Here is a 23,858-nt window from a genome sequence, read left to right as displayed (position 1 = left end):
ATAAACTTAACTTTTTTCTTATTAAAAAAAAGTTAAATAATCTATTCAAAGATTTAGCATGTGCCTGGCACATAGTAGATGGTCATTAAATGTTAGCTTTATCATTAAGCTGCCAAGCCAAGGACAACCTTGTGATGCCAGGCACAATGCTAAATGTTTGAATAACTCCCCATTCAGAACAGATAAAGGCTAAGCCCTTACTGCCTCCAGATATGAGGCTTGTCACCTGGGACTTTACCAGAAAAATATATACCTTCCTTCATACCGTATGTGAACTCTAGTTTTGTATTGTTCTATACTTTTCTCTTAGGCCCTCTGGCTCTACTCTGAAATTATTAGAAAAACTCTTGGGTAGGTTTGGATGTTCTTCTTGGAGAGCTCCTGAAGACACAATTGTCAGAAATGGAAAAAAAACCAAAAACCAAACAAACCAAAAAACCTCTCTTTAGAGCTAATATAAGGCAGTAGGTATCCCTGACCTAAGAGGAGTCGGCACCAACGAACCTAGGGGTAGAGGAAAGCTAAACTTCACCAAAAACCTTCCATATTGTGAAATCCCTGCATTCTGTAAACTTCTCTTTTCTCGTTTTGCAACAGCTTGTCCCTACTGGAAAACCGCAGACCCTGTTCCCTATACCCTTCCTTATCCTGGACCCTCTGCCCCTTTGTCCCTCCTACTATCTCCTCTCTAGTCTCCAAAGCTCTAATATCCCGTTTCATGTCTGGCCAAAGAAACTCTGCGTTAGAAATTCACTGGCTTCTTGTCCTTCCTTCCCTGGGCCCAGCAAAGCCTGGGGGCTCCATCTTGAGATTATTACTGTAGCAATTAACTTCTGGCGGCCTTGTTTTATCTAGTTAATACGCTGGGCATCTCTTGGCTTTACTCTATGGTTGTGCAGACTGTGAGGATACTGAAGGGATCTCAGCGAGCCGCAGGGAAGAGCGAGCAGTGTTTGCTAAAGCAACCTTGGATACCCAGGCCCTAAAGTGGGCTCTTGGAACGAGGATTAGGGTAGGATTCCGTCAAGAGCGGCCAGTGTTGAGGGCTAAGGAGACACAGCGCCCTCTAAAGGGAGTGCGGATTAAAGTTGCTAAATCAGGCCGACGATATCACGTGTTCCCCTCTCTGCCAATTGAAAATTAATAATCGCTTCCTCTGTTCCCCATGGAAACAACCCCGCCCCACTGGCCCTCCCGCCCCATTCAACCGTGAGGTTTTGGCGTTTTATTGAGTCTTTAAACTGACAATCAAATGCCTGCGCTTTCTGGCTGGACATCTTGCTTCCGCTAAGCAAGTTAGAACACTGATTGGCCAATAGAGCAATAGCTGGTACGATATAGTCCAATAATCCTCCTCCTGGGCGGGGTCTAATGAGGACGCGGGGCCAATCAGCGACGGTGTAGCTTTTGCGGCTCCACGTCGGCACCAGCTGCGGGGCAAGATGGAGGCGTTGATTTTGGTAGGAGCTGGAGGGGCAGCCGAGATGCTGCGGTGTCCAGAGGGGCTGGGAGTTGGGGTTCAGCCTGACTGGGTGGGGGTAGAAAGGGGAATTCCGGGTAATCCTCGGGGACCGAAGCTTCTGCCAGTCCCTGGAATAAGTGTGTGGCCTACTATAGGAACTGTAGGAGCTAAAGCCTCGGTTTAGAGTAGGAAGCACTTCCGGGGAGAAGGCAGAATCCGTGGAAAGTTGAGGGAGCACATGGAGTCCTTAGAATGCACAGTATCATAAGCATACTGGATCGGGGTCCTTTAGGTTCCCCCTCATTCTGAGCATTATGGATGATAGCCTGGTTTGACTTTCTCCAAACCTTCAAACTAGCCCCAAATTGTAAGAATAGACTGCAGGTGTTTGTCACCACAGGGTCCTCCTCATGGTTGTCACAGTTTGACTCTCCTTTGATAATAACGTTACATTTCTTCCAAAAACGGTTTTCCTTTTACTTCCGTCTCCTGTTAATCCCCATTATGTAGGTTTGTCATGGTCCATCTAAGTTCTGGAATACCTGATAGAGTTAGCAGGATTATAGAATATTTTTCCAGACTCCTTATTCTGTTCTTTTTTTCTCCCCACTAAGACTTTAGGAGTTCTTAGTGCAGGATCTGGGATGCTAACTCTTCCTCTGGTTATATGAGCATTTTGGTGGCTAAAGGTTGTTTTAGATTCCTTGCCCATATTTAAAACAAATAAAATGCTATTACCCCTTCTTTAGAACTGGACTAGAGGATTCCTCTCTAAAGTGCTCTGTTTTGCAATTTGGGATGTTAGTATATATGTGTGTATAGGAATTTAGCTCCCAGTCTCCTTCCTTGATTGAGTTGAATTCCAGGTTCTTTCCAAAGACGTTTTCTTGTATCTTTTCCTTCAGTTCTAATATATGTGCATATCCAGATTTTCATCAGGTAAAAGAGAATAACAGGTTTTATTTCTTTTCTTTCAAAATGGCAAAGATAGGGATAATTCTTTCTTATCGTATGGATTGGTCAAGTCAGGCAGCAAGCTTAAAATCTGAGGTTTTTTAAAAATTGTTAACTTTTTTAAGTAATCTGTACACCCAGTGTGGAGTTCAAACTTGTGACTCAGAGATCAAGAGTCGTAGGCTCCACCAACTGAGCCAGCCAGGCACTCCCTGAGTAGTTTTTTGTTTGTTTGTTTGTTTGTTTGTTTGTTTTTAAAGATTTATTTATTTATTTGAGAGAGAATGAGAGCACGAGAGGGAAGAGGGTCAGAGGGAGAAGCAGACCCCCCGCCGAGCAGGGAGCCTGATGTGGGACTCGATCCCGGGACTCCAGGATCATGACCTGAGCCGAAGGCAGTTGCTTAACCAACTGAGCTACCCAGGCGCCCTGGTTTTGAGATTTTATTTATTTGTCAGAGAGAGAGAAAGCAAAAGCAAGGAGAGTGGCAGGTAGAGGGAGAAGCAGGTTCCCTGCTGAGCATGGAGCCCAATGTGGGATTTGATCCCAGGACCCTGGGATCATGACCTGAGACGAAAGCAGATGCTTAACCGACTGAGCCACCCAGGTGTCCCACCCCCTGAGTAGTTTTTAATAAGATATTTTCTGTACCAGGCAGTTAGCCAGTATTCTTAACCAGTTGACAGACTAGGATAAATTCCAGGGAGTTGGTTTCTTTGGAAGTTTTTAGAAAATTTTAAAATGCTCCCTACATCTGTTTACAAGGGAGCCTGCTTAGAGGTATAGGACTGAGGGACATGATGCTTGGGGAGCCCTCTTAATAAGGGATCTGTGTGTAGGGGTGAGTTGAAGGAGGTATATATGAAAGTCACGTTTTCTCTTACCTCATTTTTCAGTTTCTGCTTCCTCAATGAAGTCTATTTCAATCTGCTTCTTCCTTATATCCATTTTGATCTATACCTAAGATGCCACTTTCACAGATTCCTACTAAACTGGTCAGGTACCCCTGAACTTTGCTTTTGAAACCGTACTGATTCTTTGTCATGAGAAATCTATGTCATGGGGTTAGGGGAAACCAAATTTCAGGGAAAAGGGATGGCTCAAGGAAGCACATGTCAAAACAATTGAATTTTGATTCCTCATCCTCCCAGACTAAGTCTCTCTCATGTTACTATAGGTTTTCTCATCATGGACTTTCTACCTCTTCAGTATGCAGAATTGTACTTTTAAATATCAGTTATATAAAGCTTTTGTTGGGGACAAAGTACTAACAGGTATCAATACGTGTGCTGGTGTCCAGAGTTCTTATATTGAACTAGTATTTTCCTTCTTCTGTGTCAGCTCTTTCCAACTTTTTTTTTTTTTTTCTCTTTACAGTTTCATTATATTTTGGGCCCCCAGTTAATAATTTGTATATCTTTCTCACCATTCCAGCCGTTTCTTGACCAGAGTTCTAGGAGAGTTAAACCCTAAGGCATTCATTAATGTAATGAATCAATTTCTCTGTATCCACAATGGTACTAGTTTGTACCATCCTTGGGAGAAGTAAAAAAAAAAAAAAAAAGCAGTTATTTAAATAGTTTTCAGTATTCAGTGCTTCAGATGAGGAATCCTAGTTGAGAATCAGGTGATCCTCCCTAAATTTTTATTTCTCTACCCTCACAAACCGGCCCACGAAATTTAGCCCCAACAGATTCAGAATCACCTTCCTGCATTGGTCCTTTTTAACCTCATCCCCTTCTCTGTTTACTCAACAGCATCTGATTACTTATTGCCATCTTTGTTGTGAAAAGTATGAGGAATCCCTGGATCTTACCTTAGCTCTCTACTGAACTAAAGTTTACTATACTGTGATAATATTGAACAGACCACACTCTAACTTAAAGAGGGCAGACACCTTCTAAAGTTCTTGTCGGCTTCCTCCTTTCACATTTCTGTTTCCTGGTTTGGCTGGACCTCTGGAGAAATCTGATCAAAGTATATTTTTCTATCCTCACCTCTACAAGGCACACAGCCGTAGGATATTGAGAAGAAGGGAAGGGTAATCTAGAGGGGGTCAAGAAGAAACATCTGCCAAAATTTGGTCTGGTTATGGGAATTTCTTTTTTTTTAAGCAAAGGCAGACGCTTAACGACTGAGCCACCCAGGCGCCCTGGGAATTTCTAAATACCAGTAGTTTCCCTTCATTTAGGTACTTTACGGTGGGTCACATTTCTTCCTTGAATTAAGTAATCTGGCTCTAGGTTTTGAGCAGATTTGTTTAATCTTTCTCAGGTCCTCTTGTAGTCTCTAAGGAAAGAGACCCTTTCATCACCTTCCTTCCCAGTGCTTTATAGTGCTCCCAGCCTGCATCTTTGGACTCAGCTTCCTCTCTCCCGCTGTTTTCTGCTGGTTCTCCCTTTCTTAGCTGTGAATGGAGATGGATCTCTGCAGGTCACCATTCTCCATTAATAACCAATGAAATCTTAAAGATAATGACTTACCCCTTCCTCCCTTCCCTCTTTACCTTTTTTTCTCAAAACTGAATTACTCTAGCAGTCTAGAACCTTAAATCTTTCATCATAGGTTTCGTTTTTCCTAATCCTCTCTAGATTCACTTTCTGAGTGTTTTTCCAGTGTTTTTCCGACTAGACTTAATTCTATCCTTTCTCTCCCCTTAGTAACATTTTTTTATTCTAAAACAATGACCAAATCCCGAATTCTAAGCCTCGTTCAAAACTCAGGGCATCCAGAGTGCACAAGGGTGTGTGTATATATGGAGGAGGAAACTATACAGAATACATCAATGACTTAAAGGTTGATATTGCTCTGTGGCCTTCGCTTCCTGAATCATCTTAATGGGGCTTTTGTTAAATTCCTTTGGCACTAACAGTAGAGGTACTTGGCCTAAATGCCCCCTCTCCCTGCTCTGGGCAAAGGTATCAATTACATTAAGCCCCCAAAGCACTCCCATCTCGTTCCTGGCAGTCCCCTGTGCCCCTCTCCCAGCTGCGTCCTTGCTGGTGCCTGGCCCCTCCATTTCGTTAGGAGAAGCAATCTCCTTGTTCCTGCACTGTGGAGATATATTTCTCAGCTAGGGCGCGAGCAGTGCCAGCGCTGCCCCCGGTGAGGTCCCTGGCAGCCATAAAAATTTTTATTGTGATTATGTTGGTGTCGGGGTGTCCATCTGGGTTATTGCACACCTAGTTTAATTGATTGAAGTTTAATTTATTGACACTTCAAATTAAATGATCAGAATAAACTGTGCTGTTACTCTGGCCGGCTTGTTTTAATGGTTGATTGCTGGAAGCAGACCTCAGCTTGAACTAAAACCCCCAAAGAGCAATTGACGCTGCTTCTAACTCTCTCCATGTCTTGCCCTCCAAAAAGACCTCGTTATAGATTTCCGACGTATTCATATATATTTTTTCCCTCTCCTTCACAGTGGTGGGAAAGAGTTGGTCCCTGGCAAGGTATAAATTATAACAAAGGTCTAGGGGAGCTGTCACACGGTCAAAAGAGGAGGGGGGTTCTCCATGTGAAGAAAGCCAGATCTTTGAAAAGCCAGGTCTTCCCTTCGAGGCAGAGGATGAATGCAATTATCCAGATATTTGAGGGAGCCTAGTGGCAGATTTAGGGTCTTTTTCATCTAGATATTTTCTGCTGTTTTTTACTTCATTTACACGACTTGGTTAGAGTCGTGTAAATGACTAGTTTTGGAAAGGGAAACTCAAGAAGCAAATAAAGGATTGAACCGGAGTAAAGAATCAATGTCTACCTATCCACTTATAGTAGAGTAATTAGAAAGACAGAGGGCAGAGTGCCCTCAAGCAGCTGACGAAGATGGATTGGGAGGTTGAGTCCATGCACATTATAAGATGCTGGTACTGGCAAAGGCCCACTCACATTCTGTCTTGCCTTTCTCTCAGATCTGATTAGTAGAGGAGTTCTCTTACCCTTAGATTTCCTAGCTTTCGTTTTCTGGTGTTTGACCACATCCATCTCTTCAGAAGCCTTTCTTGCTGTGTCACCGAAGTCTCAGGCTGCAGGTGAAGCACATGTATCCCTATCTGGCTGTTTAGTTTTTGCACTGTCAAGGCAGATATCACCACCTACAGCCACAGGTTTGGATAGCTCTACTAACTTTCTTCACCTCCTTTTCTGGGGCGCCTGGGTGGCTCAGTTGGTTAAGCAACTGCCTTTGGCTTGGGTCATGATCCCAGGGTCCTGGGATGGAGCCCCACATCAGGCTCCTTGCTCTACGGGGAGCCTGCTTCTCCCTCTCCCTCTCCCTCTGCCTGCTACACCACCTGCTTGCGCTCTTTCTCTCTGTCAAATAAATAAATAAAATCTTAAAAAAAAAAACAACACCACCCCTTTTCTATTTTTTGTGGACTTATTAGAGAGAGACAAACTGGGGCAGAGGATAGCAGTTATTCCTCGGGGTGCGATTTTGAATTTTGGGTTGACAGACTGAAAGATGAACACAGAGGCTGTTAACTCATTCTCTTAGACTAGCAGATGTGGGGCAGTGGCTGGGGGGGTGGGGGGCGCAGAAAGCATGAAACATAACTAAGGACTCAGCAGAAATAGATCTAGTTCCATTTAATATTTCCCTTTACTGAGTGGTATTTAAATGAGAACTCTTGGATTACTGAACTGGGAAGGCAGGAGGTTCTAATGTTGCTCTCAGGCCTTGGTGTGGAGTACTCTGATTTCTGCTTGTTCAACTCCTCTCTCTTTCCAGTGCTGCTTGCTGTGTCCTGCATTTCTGTAATTCTTTCACTTTCATAACAGTTGGAGAATTTACTTTGTCGCCCCTGGGGAAAAATTCTACAAATAGCCTTTCTGAATTTTTTTTTTTTTTTTTAAATAAGTTCTGGGCCCAATGTGGGGCTCAAACTCACAACCCTGAAACCAAGAGTTGCATGCTGAACTGACTGAGCCAGCCAGGGGTTAAGAGAGGATCTGAGATTTTGCATTCCTGAAGAGCTTGGGCTTGGTTACCTTTGTCCTTCCTGTCTCACAGCCACCAAATTTAGTCATTGAAAGGTGCTGACCTTTGCTCCCCCTGCTGGCTGCGTTAGTTTTCTCAGTCATATTCATTAATTTATGAAGTCCACACACATTATTTATTGAAATCATTATTTGGTGCCAGGCAGAGGAGAGGGGGTGATTTATAAAAGTATCACTCATTCCCCCCTTTTTTCCTACCCTCTCCACACCATCTTATTATCCTCACAAAGTATCATATTTAATTCTGAGCCTGAAATCATAAAAATTTGTGAATGTATATTTTTCTGGGAACAGGGTCCATAGATTTCATCAGCTTACCAAAGAGGTCTTCGGTAACTTAAGGTATTAACTTTAACTGATCTAGGGCAGGCCTCTCATTTCTCTGATGAAGAAGCAGAGTCCCACAGAAAGGTAGAACTTGAATTAATGGCCGATCCAGATGATAATAAAGGGTTTTAGGAATTTAGAGACATTTTCTCCTGGAGCGTATGAGTTCTTAGTAGTGACTGTGCTTTCACATTTTGTATCTGTGTCAGATAGGAAGATTCTTCCTAGGTGTCTCTTCCTGACATCACTTCTTCCTTCCTAAGACTTGTGTTCAGTTTCCTCTGTATAGCCAGTATTTAGTCTCATGGCATCTGGGTTATGTTCCGTGGTACCTGTGGCTCCTGGTCTTTCCTGAATTGTGCTTGAATCTAAGCAAACTTTTGGGTAGTGTATAAAAACTATGCTTCTTTGTCAAATCCTTGAGTTAATTCTTTTCATTTAAGTCCCTAGGCTTGTGGCTGGCAAATTGGAGCCCTCAACCCCAGAGGGGTTTTTCATTTTAAAGAAGTTGGCACAGAATCAGGGAGCAAAATACTTGCTTAGCTATGTGGCTGGGAGTGGTATCTAGGAATTTTTCCTTCTAGTTTATACTGTTTTGGTTTTACTTTATAAATAGGGTTGAGGGAAGAGCATCTTGTTTCTTGTTGTTCAAAACCTATTGCCAAGCTAGGGTACTACTTTTGGCATGGCCATAAAGATTTCTTTATAAGTGGAAAATGAAGAACTTTCTAGGAATCTCAACTGGATTCTTACTTGTGCCCTTTCAGCTCTATGGATAGCATCCTCTAACTCCACAAAGGCTTCTTGGTCATGTCCCTCCCTCCCCCGTGAATTAAATAAAGTAACCAGTCTTAGCCCTCAAATGTCCTGTCTGCCTGCTGCAAAGACTTATTATCCACCCCCCCGCCCTGCCCGCCCCAGTCCTCTTCTGGTGGCATTCCATGATTTTATCCCAGAGTGCCCTCTTACTGTATACATTGTCAACTGACTTCATTCCCGTGCTTTTTCAGAGCACACCTCTCCTAGTTTGACTTAAAAGACACACAAATAGAGAGCTTTTATCCAGAGCTGCCTTTTTAGTATTTTTGCTGACTATAATTCTGAGGAAGCGCTGCAGGTCATTCGAAGGCCCACAGGGGGCAGCACTAGGAATGACTTCCTCCTCTAGTCCCCTCTGTGCTGGGGGTGTGGGTACTGGGAGATGTTTTTCACCAGGCTTCAGAAAGCCTCTGAGATCAAAGACTCCTTTGCAGCGGGCTAGTTGCTTCTTCCGTGTTGTTTCAGCTCTCCTGAGGAGCCCAGTCTGGTTTTCTTGATAATAAAAACATACAGGAAAATCTGTCTGAGCCACCCACCTCCCACAAACCAATCTGCCTACACATCATTTCCAGGCACTATTAGCATTTGAGGTGAAGTTCTGTTATACACTCAGGCTGTGGCTCTCTGAAAGTCAGTGCATCACAGAACTTTGTCTCGAAAGCTTTCTAGCAGCTACACATTTGGGAGTGGGAGGGAAGAATAGACCTTTTAAATCCTTTGAACATGGCCCTAAGCTTGTAGGGTCTTTTTCAGTAATCAGCATTTAATGTGTTACAAGGTCAAGCCTAGTCCATTGTCCAGGAGGCCCATTTCTCAATAGCTGGGAGTTATTTATAAACTTGCCCTTTGCAAAAACTTAAGATGAAATTACATTATCAGTAATGGCTTCTGGGGCCTTTAAACTGGCTGGTTTTATGGTATGAGAGGAACTCTTGGCCTCCCCACTCCTGAGAGGTAAAGGCCCCCGGCGGAAGTGGAACCGGCAGTTGTCAGGAGGTGGCAGGAGAAGTAAAGGAGAAGCTGCGGCTCCAGCTGTAGCAGAGTGGAGAATTAAAGCAGCATTTAGACTCATGCCTAAATTCTTGGCTTTATTTAGTGTGGTTATCCCTTGGAAGTTTGAAATGAGCAGCCTTTTCTCTAGTGCCTTCTTACCTCTTTCAGAGCTGTAGTAAGTCAGATCTGGTCTTCTCCCTGCCTTCCTTTGCCTGTCTTTTATCCTTTCCAGTAAGATCTAGTTCCTGTTTTGGAAGTTTCCTTGATAACATCTTCTAGGAAGCCAGTGAGGAAAGCTAGGAGCGGAACCCAGGGATCTATTTCTCTCTTTGCCAGCAGTTTTAGGCATTCATTCCCCATTGGCCTCAAAGGGCAAAGGACATTGTTTCCTAGTTGGCTGGTGGCTATAAGGGTTTTTCTTTTCTTTTTTCTTTTTTAAAAGATTTTATTTATTTATTTGACAGAGAGAGACACAGCGAGAGAGGGAACACAAGCAGGGGGAGTCGGAGAGGGAGAAGCAGGCTTCCTGCGGAGCAGGGAGCCCGAACTGGGGCTCAGTCCCAGAACCCTGGGATCATGACCTGGGCTGAAGGCAGACGCTAAACGACTGAGCCACCCAGGCACCCCAGGGCTTTTCTTTTCTTTGGGATCCATCCCATTCTTTCTAGGGATGCCAGACTCTGTGGCTGCGAGAACCAGTTACCTATGCCAGATCAATGCCCAGTTTAAACCATTAGGAAGCTCTCCAAGGTTCCTGTGAATGTAGAGAGAGGAACAGAGCCAAAGATTTCCAGGGAAAAGGCTGTAGGAAAAATGATCTTTTCTAAATTTCCTTCCCTATGGGCTTCTTTTCCTCTGTTAAGGAAATTAATTCCCATTGGTATCTCCCTTTGGTGAATTGAGGATCCAGTTGTTATAGCATTGAGCCTGCTTTATGGGAAGATCTTTCTGTGGGGCATAGGAGTTAGGAAAGCTTCTCTATTTGTGACCTTTTAGATGATATTCTAGGGGACTTACCTCTGCTAGACACAGAGTTCCTTATTTTGAGACAGAGTATTTATTCCAGGGAGTAATGTGTATAGGGTGGACATCTCTTAAGTGTTTATCAGAGGAGAGATAAGTTGGTAGTAATATCACCCAAAATGGCCACACCAGAATGTCTACCTATATTTGGAAGTCTAATCATAAGAGGGTCCCTTAGATGCTTAACTGCTTCAAGAAATTTCTACTTTATTCTCACACTTCATTAATTCTCATAATCGTTCAACAAATACTGAGAGTTTAGTGTGTGTCACACATTGTTCAGGACACTTGGAATAAATCAGTGAACAAAACACAAAAATTGCCGTTCTCAAGAATTCAAGTGGGGAAAGCTTACATTCTTCATCACCCTGTTGTCAAAAGACTGGGTTCCCTTTACTCTCATTCTTAACTCCCTGAGGTAGGGTTGGTTCTTTGCATGGAACCATAAACCTCCTGGAGCCTCATGGGACAATTTACCTTTGTAGAGGTTGTAGTTTCTAGATCCTTGGCAATAATTCTTTCATCCTCACTCTTGGGTCTTTATTAAACACATGCTTGGAGATTATATTTAGCCCCTGTGAGGACTGCGGGTTTCCTAAGTAAGGCCAGGAAAGGGAGGCAGCAAAGCAACAGCCCTTTCTCATAGTACAGGGGAGGGATATCAATGGTAAGTAATGTTGATTAGAAATTCAAGGAATGGGGGCGCCTGGGTGGCTCAGTTGGTTAAGCGACTGCCTTCGGCTCAGGTCATGATCCTGGAGTCCCGGGATTGAGTCCCGCATCGGGCTCCCTGCTCGGCGGGGAGTCTGCTTCTCCCTCTGACCCTCCCCCCCTCATGTGCTCTCTCTCTCTCATTCTCTCTGTCTCAAATAAATAAATAAAATCTTTAAAAAAAGAAATTCAAGGAATGTGAGGAGCACCAACCGGCTCACTTGGTAGAATATGCGACTCTTGATCTTGGGGTTGTGAGTACACTGGGCGTGGAGCCTACTTAAAAAATATATTAAAAATATATATATATTAAAAAAAGAAATGTGAACTGCAGACACCTTCCATACACATAGCACTGCCTCCCTTTCCTTCCTCTTCGTCTCCTGGTTAGCTGGTTCCCTAGAAGTTGCAGGAGTAGAGGAGCTTTTGCAAAGTGTTATGTTTTGCAGTTGAGTGTAATCATTAAGGCTGAGGCTGTGGTTCCTTTATGAGAGCCATTATCCTCAAAATTTGATTTTGGGTAGTAAAAGAACACTCCCCTCCTGCTCATTATATCTAGGCTTCAGGCTTCTTAGATTCTCTTCTTACGACTTCTTAATTCCCCCCAAATTCAGATTGGTTTATGTCTTGGGAAGTTAAGTGGTAGTGGTTGGGGGTGTAGTAGAAGAATTGGGATCATAGGGGAAGTCTTGGAAGATGGATGTCTCACTGGGTTGCATTCAGAACTGGTGTGTCTGTGTGCATGAATGTGTGCACATGCATGTATGCTCATTTCCCTCTGCACAGTGTGTGGGTGGTTCAGGGAAGGCTTGCTTTATGCCTCTGCATTGCTACTGCATTGGGACTGCAGAAACTTCCAAGTACACTAGGGCATTCAACCCTATTTTCAGATAGCCTCGTGCAGTGCCTATTAATTAATCTGGTCACATTCCATACCTACCTGTGCATGGGGGACCAGGGAGGGAGAGTAATTTGGAAAATAACTGTAGCATAATATTTGGAAATAACAGCATGACCTACCTTGATTAAACCCTTTGTGAGTCTGGCTCAGAGAAACTGTTTCTCTGATGCTGCCTTGGAGTCCTTTGTTGAAATGCCCCCTCCCTCAATTCAGTTCATTCACCACTTGATCATTCTCGGTGGGAGTTGCCTAAATCTAACCAGGCTGGGAGAGGGGACATGCAGAGGCACCTCTGTATCCCCTTGCAGCCCCAATGGGACTAGGGGAACATATGTGGTCTGCCAGTGGTGGCAGGAGCCTTCAGGACTGAAGGTATGTTCATATCTCTTCAGGAACCCTCCCTGTATACTGTCAAAGCCATCCTGATTCTGGACAACGATGGAGATCGACTTTTTGCCAAGGTGAGATTCCCTTTGAAATTCATTTAGGAGCAAGACAAAGACTTATTCTGAAATTTGGATCTTGGAACTGCCCCTGTTATCTCATATTCCTTGATACTATAATTTTGAGAATTCTTACATTTTCCTGTGCCTACTCCAGATAAAACCCAAACTGCTTCTGTATCTTAGTTACCCTGCTTCCATACTTGCCTCTCACAGATTTTGACCTCCTTTGTTGTCAGCATCAGATCAGGAAAAGCTTGGGAACCTTGGTTTCTGAACAGTACAGTGTCTGGGTGTGAGAAGCAGGCTCCCCGGGCCCATCACTCCTCTCCCCTTTCCTTCTGCCTTGTCACCCTGCCTGGGTTTTTCCAGGGAATTCTCTTGCAGTTCCAGAGGGTTCCAGCCCTAAGTCTGCAGTCACCATCAAGATTGTTACCTCCTGACGTCCCCCGTGTGATGTTTCTAACTTCGGATCTATTGAAAGAGAGGAGAAAGGACACCCCTCTCCTCTCCATATTCTCCCCCTCCTGTGGAAATTTTTTCTGTCCCTGGTGTATTAACTCCGGGCGAGCACAGCATAAATCAATCAGCAGGTAGAGATTAGTTTAGAATTCACCAGCTGTTCCTCCCTGTAATTGGATGTAACTATGCAGGACACCTTTTGAAACAGTTATCCAGTTACTAAATGCCAGACCTGTCATAGGTCTTCAGCTGACTGCGACGGATTAGCCCCTAAAGAGCAGAGCGATTTAGTAGCCTGTATCCCCACCCTGTGCCAGGGAGAGCTTGGGAGTGGGCTCAGCAATGTGCTAGATGGTCTCTTGCTTCTTGCAGTTTGCAGAAAAGAGAGCTAAGATATAAGAGAGATTGGGGTAGGGTTTGCCTTTTTTTAGAGAGGTTTATGCAGCCTTTCCCCATTCCTCAGCTTCATACTGTGTGTGAGGGTCTGAAAGAAGTGTTCTGTGCTTGTAGTGCTTTTTGTGTTCCCCAGCACTGCTCCCTGGCGTGGGGTAACTCCTAGAGAGCACTTGATGAGAGTAGTTTCGGGATTGCTCCCCTAGAATGCAGACAGGGGCAGAGCTTCATCATAGGGCTTGTAGACCTCTGCCCCTACAGTCTCAGAAATGTGAGGTGGGCATGCTTACAGCAGGGTCTTTAAAAGTTTTTTTTTCTTTTTTTGTATTTGCTTACTCACTGGCCATTCCCTCCCTCCATAGTTCTTCCTCCTTCATGTCAGTGTTTTTCCCTCACCCCATGCCTTGAAGGAAAGAAATCCAAGATCCAGGGCAAACACAGACACTAATCATTCTGGGCTCCCAGCTCTAATGACCCAACCCATCTCCTTTCTCACTGACCAGTACTATGACGACACCTACCCCAGTGTCAAGGAGCAAAAGGCCTTTGAGAAGAACATTTTCAACAAGACCCATCGGACTGACAGTAGGTCATTTTCCTTTCACTGCTCCCTGTGTTGGGGGAACCATGGTGGGCAGGGGGTGGCAGCAGGACTGCAGAGGAAGGATAAAATGACTGCTTCCTTTTTCTCTTTTTACCTCCTCCCCTCATATAATAAACTCTCCAGAATGTAATGGGGAGGTGAGTGTACCTCACGCGGGAATACCGTGCTGGAAGGTTGGCTGTTAGCTACCTGTCTAGTCCCTGGATTTATGAGCCTCACTTGACAAATTTAACTGCAGCTCTGCTTATTGTACCGCATCCATTAGGGCAGGTAAATGGAAGTCTGTAAAGGTGACCGCTCTGCATTTTCACCTCCGAAGGATCGACTAGTATCCTGTCTCATATACAAGGAGGGAAATAAGGGTAGTTGGTGGGGAGGTGGTTAGAGGAGAAGATACATTTCGATTTCCCCAAGTTTGTACTTCCCTTCTTCTGCTACTACCCAGAAAGAAAAAGCAGGTCAACTTTGGTCTTTGGGGTTATTATGACCTACCATACTTCAGCCCAAACAGCTGAATGCCAGGAGTTCACGGTAATTCCTTCTATCCTGCTTTCTTATCTCAGGCCACCCACTGTTTCCACCTTCCCCTCCCCCCCCAGGTGAAATCGCTCTCTTGGAAGGCCTGACAGTGGTATACAAAAGCAGTATCGATCTCTATTTCTATGTGATTGGCAGCTCCTATGAAAATGAGGTGAGAATCCCACCCCTCTTTGCTATCTCTGATCCCACTTCCTAAACCCATAGGCAGGACACAGTTACTGGTTCTGGACCCTAGAGTGCCACGTCCCTCTGGCTTCTGACTGGGTTAATAAAGTTGTCAGAGATCCCTGCTGACCTCATAAACATGGCCTAGCAAACAAATCAACCTAGAGTGGAAGTTTTCCCCAATGGCTCTTTTTCTTTTTTCTTTTTTTAAGTTTCATTTATTTAAGTGATCTCTACACCCAATGTGGGGCTCGAACTCACAAAACCCGAGGTTAAGAGTTGCATGGTCCTCCGACTGAGCCAGCCAGGTGCCAATTGCTCTTGCTTTTTTATCTCCATGTAGGAGACACCATATATATTTTAATACATACTAACATATACCAGTGGCTTTCCCTGTATAGTGTTTTTAAAGATGGATTTCTTTTTAAGATTTTATTGAGAGAGAGAATATATGCATATGCACATACGGTGTGGGGGTGGTGATGGGGAGGTAGGGGCAGAGGGAGAGGGAGAGAGAATCTCCAGTAGACCCTGTGCTGAGTGTGGAGCTTGATACAGGGCTTGATCTCACGACCCTGAGATCATGACCTGAGCCAAAATCGAGAATCAAACACTTAACTGACTGAACCACCCAGGCATCCCTTAAAGATGGATTTCTGAGGTTTGGTCAAGGTTGGGGGGATGCTTGCTCCTGCTATGAAGGGTCCACACCTGACTGAGTTTGGGTCAATTAGCCAACATTTGGGGTCAATTGAAGCCATACGTTCTGAATGGATCAACTTGAGAAGACTGTGGGTATAGTCTTAACCTGCTTCCTATGCATAGGAAAAGCTACTTACCTCAGGTAAGTCTCCAACGTCTAGGAGAGTAGATAAGTAAAAAGCCCCCACATAATTTAAAGCAAAAGTAAAAGTTTGAGAGAACCAATTCTTCTGAAGTTCTTACTACTTACTACTTTTTTTTTTTTTTAAAGATTTTATTTATTTATTTATTCGAGAGAGACACAGCGAGAGAGGGAACACAAGCAAGGGGAGTGGGAGAGGGAGAAGCAGGCTTCCTGCGGAGCCAGGAGCCGACATGGGGCTCGATCCCAGGACCCTGGGATCATGACCTGAGCCGAAGGCAGTCGCTCAACCGACTGAGCCACCCAGGCGCCCACTACTTACTACTTTTAAGTGCTTTGTAAGGTACATTGTTACCTAAATTTTACAGCACTTGTGTGAGTTTGGGGCATTAGTGCCCTTGTTTTATAGATGAGGAAACCAAACCATGAGGAATGATATGAAATTACTTGCATATGACCACTCTTGAACTACAGAAGTGGCAGTTTCATATCGTTCAACCTAATAACTTTTCCGGGGTCACATATCTAGAAATGGCTCAACTGGGATTTAGCCCAAATCTGTTTGACGCCAAAGGCCATGCTCTTTCCACTAACCCTCTGACCTTAGCTATTGTTTGGATACTGATTTCTTTACCTAAGATACCAGGTAACGCATATACAGTTGGCAAAGACATGTAAAGGACTGTGATGGGAAAGTTTGAACAGTCTCGTCAAAGAGAGACCTCGAATTGTGGGATTGTGTAGCAGAATTTATTTCTGTGAGAAACCACAGGTCCTCTTCCTGTTTTGCTCTCACTTCCACCTTATGCTTTTGGTCCTTTATGAAAGCCTGTGTCTTTTGATGCTTAATGAATTAGTGGGTTTTGTGTTCATGTAGCAGATTTCAGGGCCTTGAACCTTATCCTTCTGCTTCTTCTGTCTCCCAACAGCTGATGCTCATGGCTGTTCTGAATTGCCTCTTTGACTCATTGAGCCAGATGCTGAGGTGAGCAGGCCATTGTTGACATCTGTTTGGGAGAGAAAGTCACTATTCATCAGGCCCAGGGGTTTGTGGGGGAATTAGCAGAGGCTCCAGAGAATTGATTTACCTTGAGAAGTTAGGCTTATTATTTCAGAGTAATTCCCACTGATGGGGAGGACTGGATGGAAAGTATGTCCCTCCTGTGGGATAATTCTCCTAAGAAAGGGGACTGGGAGGGAGCAGTGTCTCTCTACTCTCTCATTACCCAGTGGCTATGTCAGAGTTCTGAGAACCGTTAATGTGCTTTCCTAGACTTCATTAGAAGGTAGGGAAAGGGCAAACATAGGGAAATGTCCCAGATATAACATTAGTGCCTTAGGAATGGAGGCAACATTCCCAATTTTTAACTTCAGCCCTTAGGTTTTCCCTTCTTTAGAAGAGGAAGAATATACCATTTACCCTCTCCTCCCTTTCCACCTCCCCAGCAGCCCTCTGGTCCCCACGTAGATGGGCAACAGAAGAGATATAAGATACTTTTCCTGAAAACATCCAGGAGTCTGAACTTATTCCCCCAGCAGCTCCCAAGTGAACCCAGTACAGACAGCCATCCACCATCCGGAGCAGAACAGCAGGCGCTCTCAGCCCCACAAAATCAGCAGGGCGAATGGCTCAGATTTCCTCAGGAAGGGGATGATTTATTTCTTAGCCAGGTGAATGAATAGACTTCATTTTGGTGATCTAGTGAAAGAGTCAAACTGACGGATGTGACTGGCCACATGCACAACCACCGGATCTAAGGCTGGTGGATGAGGGCCCTGACTGTTCCCAGCCCCCTAGTTGGGCTTCTTTTTAAGGCCTGAGAAGAGCTGGTGAGGGAGGGGAAGAACGGGGGGAGCGGAGAGAGGCTTAGAAGGTTTGTCAGAGCTTAAGTACAAATAGGGTTTGCACTCAATTCCTCTCTACCTCCCGCCACTTCCAGATTGAGTTTAGCTGTTTATTTCCTTTTTTCCACCCACTGATGTCAGTGTTTATGAGCAGTGTCACTAGCAGCATCACGGTAGGTAGGGAAGAAACTAGCTCTGGATAATCAACCCTTGAATAGTCAGAAATTGCCTGTATTTTTTCTGAGATTTTATTTATTTGACAGAGACGCAGCGAGAGAGGGAACACAAGCAGGGGGAGTGGGAGAGGGAGAAGCAGGCTTCCCCGCGGAGCAGGGAGCCTGATGCGGGGCTCGATCCCAGGACCCTGGGATCATGACCTGAGCCGAAGGCAGACGCTTAACAACTGAGCCACCCAGGTGCCCAGAAATTGCCTGTATTTTTTGAATCTCCTTCCTGACATTCCTGATCCTTACTCAGCAACTAAGAGTAAGAAGACGTTTAGAGTGGATAAGCCAAAAAGTTCTTACTTACTTTTTAGTCTCTGTGGTTGGTGGAGACATTTTATTGGTCTAGTTTTGGATCTCCAACTCAGACAATGTCCTAGGATTCCTTTTATACACAGGCTGGTTTTTTCTCTTCTCTTGGGGACTCAGGAAAAATGTAGAAAAGCGAGCTCTGCTGGAGAACATGGAGGGGCTCTTCTTGGCTGTGGATGAAATCGTAGATGGAGGGTGAGTTTTCTGACCTGCCTGGACCTCCTTGGATTTGGGGTGAGGGGGTCGGATAATTGCCTCTGTCCTAAGGCAAGTGGCCTGAGTGACCACAGTATCCCCACAATGAATGAGTGTGTCTTTCAGGACAGAGTGAATGCTGGTTTCTTCTTTGTCTTCTTAGGGTGATCCTAGAGAGTGATCCCCAGCAAGTGGTACACCGGGTGGCATTAAGGGTAAGCAGGAGTGTGCTCCCCTACATCCCCCATTTACTCACCCTCCAGGGCCAGACCTGCTAAATGCATCTAAAGGTCAGGGCTTATAGAATACATACAGCCTTCCCCTTCCCTTTCAATTTCTTATCTCAAAGAGGGGAAGCAGAAGGAGCATACTTTTCCCCTTACCTGGTACCCAGGATCCCATATAGTCTTTGCACAGAAGAGACATTTAATACATACTTAATTAAATCAAAGATGAATAAAAGAAACTTTAATATTAATGGTTCTGAAACTTAAAGGAACCTGAGTTTGACTTAAACTTCCTTTGGGGATGGATCCCAATCAGGTGAGTCAGGGGAGTGTCTTCCTTGTCTTAAAGTCTGAGGACAGCACCTCTCTGTTAGGAAGCATTTATTTGCCAGAACCTCAGTCTTCTTTTGGTGGTAGTAATATCAGAAAGGGGGCCCTGAGTTAACCATAGAAGCCTCCAAGTCTGCTAGAGAGATAATGGTGGGTATAGAGAGAGACTACCAGGAAATTGTGGGGTGCAGAGATGTTTAAGCAAAGCAAATCTCCCCATTCATAGAATGTCCCAGCTCTGACCTCTACAGAGTGAAGGCTGACAGTGTCGGGTAATGGGAATCTTCTCCCTTAACTGCCGTGGGCTCCATTTGCATAGTTTAATCTTCTCCTCTAACATATGTCTCTATGTGGCAAGAGAGAGGGTCCCCCCCCCCCACTCCCGCCTTCCCCTTCTCAGGCTGCTGTTGCAGCAGTTTATTTCTTCAAATTAACATGCTGTCGTTACCCATCAGGCCTTGCGGGATCCATTAAATTACCCTTGGCTCCCCCTCATCCTTTCCCTAGTGATATTGATATTCAGGGAAGGTCTTCTCTAACTAGGGAATCAGGTCCCCCACCCCCAAGTTGAGGATCAGATAACCTGCTGATTACTTGGAATGGAATAAATCTTTTAAGAAGTCCTCCTGCCTGAAAACAGAAGATGGATGAAATGACCCTTTCCTGCTCACAGTCCCTCTGGCCAAGAAAATTGTGGCTGTACTACCTAGAAAGGACTGAGAAGTCAGGCATCTGCCTTTTGCTTCAGTTTTAAGAACTACCTTTTCCTTCTCCATCACTGACTACTTACTCCAGCTTTCTCCCATGCTAAATGTTGTCTTTCTATGTCATAGGGTGAAGATGTTCCCCTTACGGAGCAGACCGTGTCTCAGGTATGACTTTCTCCTTTTTTCCTCTCCAGATGGACTGGGCCACTAAAGAGGCTAGAATAGCATTCCACCCCAGCCCAAGTCTGAATGAGTCTAGAGCCTGAAGGCACATCTTCTCTTGGCTCCCTCTTATTCCAGAGAACTGGGGACTCATATAGCCAAACACTCCCTACCCACCCAACTCCTATCCCACATTCCTGTGAGCAGTGGCTGTCAGCCTTGCTCTGTACCCTTCAAACCCTCCCTGCCTGATGCCTCATTCAGTGATTTATTCCCCAGCAGAGGCTTGCCTTAAGCAGATGGTGTGTGTGTGTGTGCGTGTGCATGCGTGCATGCGCACGCGTGCTCGCACACACACACACACACACACTCTCTCTCTCTCTCTCCTCTTATTATTCAAATGAGGGCTAAGCTGGAAATGCATATTCTAGAATAAGCAGGTTTTGCAGATCCATCCTGCTACTTTGCGGATAGATTGTCTACCTGATGTGGGAGGCAAGGGAGGGATTCTGTTTTCTACCTACTTGGAATTCTCCCCAAGAAGTCCATCTGGATGTGTAACCCCTCCTTTCTAACATATGTCCAGTAACCCCCCGTTTTTTTCTTTCCTCCCAGGTATACCTCTTCTCTCTTCATCCCCCCAGTGGATTTGAATTTTTTTGGAATTTCCCAAACTGACAATCCTCTAGGGCCTTAGAGAGCTTCTTCCCATCCCTATACCCTTGGGGATTTTGTATTTGCCATTCTTCTAAGGACAGGGAAGGCAAGTGAGGGGAAGAAGAGCCCCAGTCTCTCTCCTTGCCCTGCCCCGCAGCAAGCCCCTCAACTGCCGCCCTTGTCCCTGCAGGTGCTGCAGTCAGCAAAAGAACAGATCAAGTGGTCACTCCTTCGGTGAAGACCTCACTGTTCCTGGCTCCTCACCCCCTCAAAAAATCCACACGTCTGCTGTGACTTCTCATCCAGTCCCCCAACTGATGCTCTCAGGGTCATCTCGGGGATCACAAGGGATCCTTAAATCTCCATTCTGTCTGTGGTTGCTCCCCCAAACCCCCATGTATGCTTCCTATTCTTTCTTACTTTTTTTACAGTCTGGGAGTAAAGCTCCCAGCAGATTCTAAACGCAGGGTAGGGGAAGCACCCTCTTCCTTTTTACACCAGATTATGCTCTCATGTTCTACCCCCCATATTTTCTTCTCAACTTCTCTGCCCTTTGCTGCAGTTACACTTGAGATCAAAGCAGGAAAAAGAATGTGCTGAGTGTTTTCCTCCCTTTGCCTTTACTGGGCCTTCATCCCAACAGCCCATATGTTAGCGAGGGGAGGGAGAGAGAGAATTCTTTTCTATAGGATGAGTGGGGGTGGCATATCCAGTCTCAGCCACAGCCCCACTTATTGGCCTCAGCATTTCTTCCCATCCCTTCTTACTGCCCTGTCCTCCAGCCTTGGAAAAAAGATTGGGAACAGCTCATGGGCAGGGGACAGAGTGGAAGAAGCAGGGATTTAAATTTTATTGGATAGGGCTTATAAAATTCTGTATTTCAGTCACAGCTGCATTCTTTACCCTGATCCTGGCTTATAGCTTCAAAACCGCTATGGTCTGTGAGTGTTCATTGTAGGAGTGTCTGTCTCCTGGTCCACTACCTTGACTCTCCACCTTCCCTACCCATGGTATCTTTGCCTGGCTTGTCCTTGCTGTGCCCTGGAGCAAAGCCAGTCCCTAAACTAAAACTCCATTTTAGTCTTGGGAAGAAGAGTTTTTGCTCAGAACTGGGGAGGGGATGGGATTTATGACTTGGGCCTCTGGGCTCTGTCCCCTTCCCTCCCCCACATGCATTTCACTCCTCTGCCTTGGGTCTGCAATCTCTGCTGCTTAACCCTGTCTTCTCTCTGCCTCAGCCTTACATCCAGGCAGTAGGTCTGGGCTCTTTCCCTCCCTATGTCGCTGAGAGAGGTGCCTTTCTTCAGAAAACCTTTGGGTTTTGGATTTCCCCTGGAAGATGGAGGTCTAATCTTTCCCCTTGACCCAAAACTTCCCACAAAAATGTCTCAAAAAAACCTTCCTGAGACTTAAGTCTTCTGTCCCACCCACTAACTGCCAGTTCTCCAAGACTGAAGTGGGGTGAATAACTGGGCATATTTGAGGGGGCACTTTTGTGTCAGAGATGTATGGAGTCAGGAGATAGCCACCTTCATATACTGCTCTGTGCAAAGAGGAATAAAACATTTTTTTCCAAACTGCCTTTGTGTGATGTTTCTGTTCCTCTTCCTCTCTTTTTGGCAGCTGCTTCTATTCCTCCAGCGCACCCCCCCATCACTCCCCATCTTATAATATTTCTTCCCTCCTACCTCAGAGACTCCCCAGCATTCCACCCCCCCTCCCATCCCTAATTTACGGGGCTGTTTGCCTCCTTGGCATCTCTCCGTCCCCTCGCCTGGAAATTGGCGCCAGGGGTGGGGTGGGGGTGGTATTTTCTCAGTGGGAGTCCCAGGGAACTGACTGCTCCCCCCCCACTACCCCCAAAGCCAGCTGCCTGCTCCCGCCTCAGCCATTAGTAACCCGGAGCCGCGCACCTGCGTGGGGGCTCTCCTCAGCCCCTGCTCCCTTCCTGCACCTCCCACTCCTGCTCTGAAATGGCGCTGAGCGGGTTATTTATCGGAGCCAGTGCTGCTCCAGAAGGTCAGGACGGTGGTGTAAATAACCTCTTCTCGCCATTTCCCGGTCCCTCCAGAGCCTGCTCCCCTCCCCCTCCTCCACCTTTATTCGCACAAATGAATGTGGCTGGGCTGGCGCAGAGCCTGGCCCTGCATCTTAATGGGGCGGTGAGCTCACAAGATGGATTTAGCTGGGGGTTTTATGGTTGCCGCGGCGACAGGAGAATGCTTTGGTTTTCTTTCCCCCTTCCTCTGCAGGATTTTAAGGAGGGGGGAGTGTGGGGAGCCCTCCTCTGCACTGCAGTTTTGAAGGGTCTCCTCAGTCACCTCTACAGCTCATAAGATGGGCCTGCAATTCCAGGAGTAAGCAGGAGAGACCACATTAGGACCTCAGGAAAGGATGAGGGAAGGAAGGTAATGGGAGTGGGAAGAGCCTCTCCAGCATCAAGACATGAAACCGAGTTGTCCAGTCTTCCCTGCTGTATGAGAACCTGGCAATTAAGCTCAGCAACTGTGGGGCACCTCTGCCCGGAATCCCCCTCAGCAGGTAGAAAAAAAAAGAAAATGCTTGGGTTATCATCCCTGTAGTCCAGCATTGAAAGTTGGGGTACAGGGGGCTGCATGAGGGCTAGGTATCTTTGTTTTTGCCTGTCTGAGAGGGGGAAGCAGTGTCCAGCCTTACTGTCTACTTATCACCCAGCATTGACCCTGGGTGGGGAGGGCATGTCAATGTGAGAGTTGGGGGGTGTTGCTGATCAGTGACAGTGTGGAGAATGGAGTTCTTTTTTTTTTTTAAGATTTTATTTATTTGACAGAGACGCAGCGAGAGAGGGAACACAAGCAGGGGGAGTGGGAGAGGGAGAGAAGCAGGCTTCCTGCCAAGCAGTGAGCCGGACGCGGGGCTCGATCCCAGGACTCCGGGATCATAACCTGAGCCGAAGGCAGATGCTTAACGACTGAGCCACCCAGGCGCCCCAAGAGAATGGAGTTCTAACCAGTTCTCAAACTTGAAATTCTCTGAGCTTGTTTCCCCAGCCTGGCCTGCTTTGAACTTTTCCTGCCTTCTCTGTTTCCCACGAGGAATGGAACTCTGGTGCCCTGGCCTATCCAGTCCTTTGGCCAGCAATTTTCTTTCAGGACTATGAGCAAACCTTCTCCAGCACTAACTAAAGCAGAAACTGGGGAGCAGGGTCTGATTATCTCCCTCCATTGGTCTCTGATTCTGGGCCTCTGGGTCTCTGTTTGTAAGCTTTTCCCTCTTCCCCAGGAGACCCTGGAAAGCCCCTCCTCCCCTCCCCCCTTCCTCCCCTTTGGATGGGAAAGGGACTGCAGCCTGAACAGTGCCAGACACCTGCCTGCCAGATGTGGCGATTCCCCATTCTTTCCCCCTCCCCAAATATCTATCCTTTACCCACCCCACTGAGCTCAGGCAGAGCAAGCCCCCCCACAGGGTGATTTAGTGCTGCAGCCCCTCTTCCTCAAGTGCCCCCCTTCAGCTCCTCTCCCTTCCCCTGGTGCCCAGGCTCCCCTTTTTTTTCCACCGTGTCCTGCAGATGGCTTCCTGGTACA

At 45.9% G+C, this 23,858-nt stretch overlaps 1 protein-coding gene across 1 annotated transcript; it reads left to right on the top strand.

The window, feature by feature from the left end:
* The first annotated feature begins 1,389 nt into the window (after window positions 1-1,389).
* On the top strand, window positions 1,390-21,875 carry COPZ1 (COPI coat complex subunit zeta 1). Its single transcript, XM_035002478.1, has 9 exons — window positions 1,390-1,460; window positions 12,578-12,646; window positions 13,987-14,068; window positions 14,687-14,778; window positions 16,566-16,621; window positions 18,135-18,212; window positions 18,376-18,427; window positions 19,603-19,641; window positions 20,486-21,875. Exons 1-9 carry the CDS (start codon window positions 1,443-1,445, stop codon window positions 20,531-20,533), a joined length of 534 nt encoding a protein of 177 aa, XP_034858369.1. The 5' UTR covers window positions 1,390-1,442; the 3' UTR covers window positions 20,534-21,875.
* Window positions 21,876-23,858: the final 1,983 nt, after the last annotated feature.

The sequence above is a fragment of the Mirounga leonina genome, unplaced genomic scaffold (assembly GCF_011800145.1).
Source record: "Mirounga leonina isolate KUSES-001 unplaced genomic scaffold, KU_Mleo_1.0 Mir_126, whole genome shotgun sequence".
Taxonomy (NCBI): domain Eukaryota; kingdom Metazoa; phylum Chordata; class Mammalia; order Carnivora; family Phocidae; genus Mirounga; species Mirounga leonina.
This window is presented reverse-complemented; position numbering and strand designations above follow the sequence as displayed.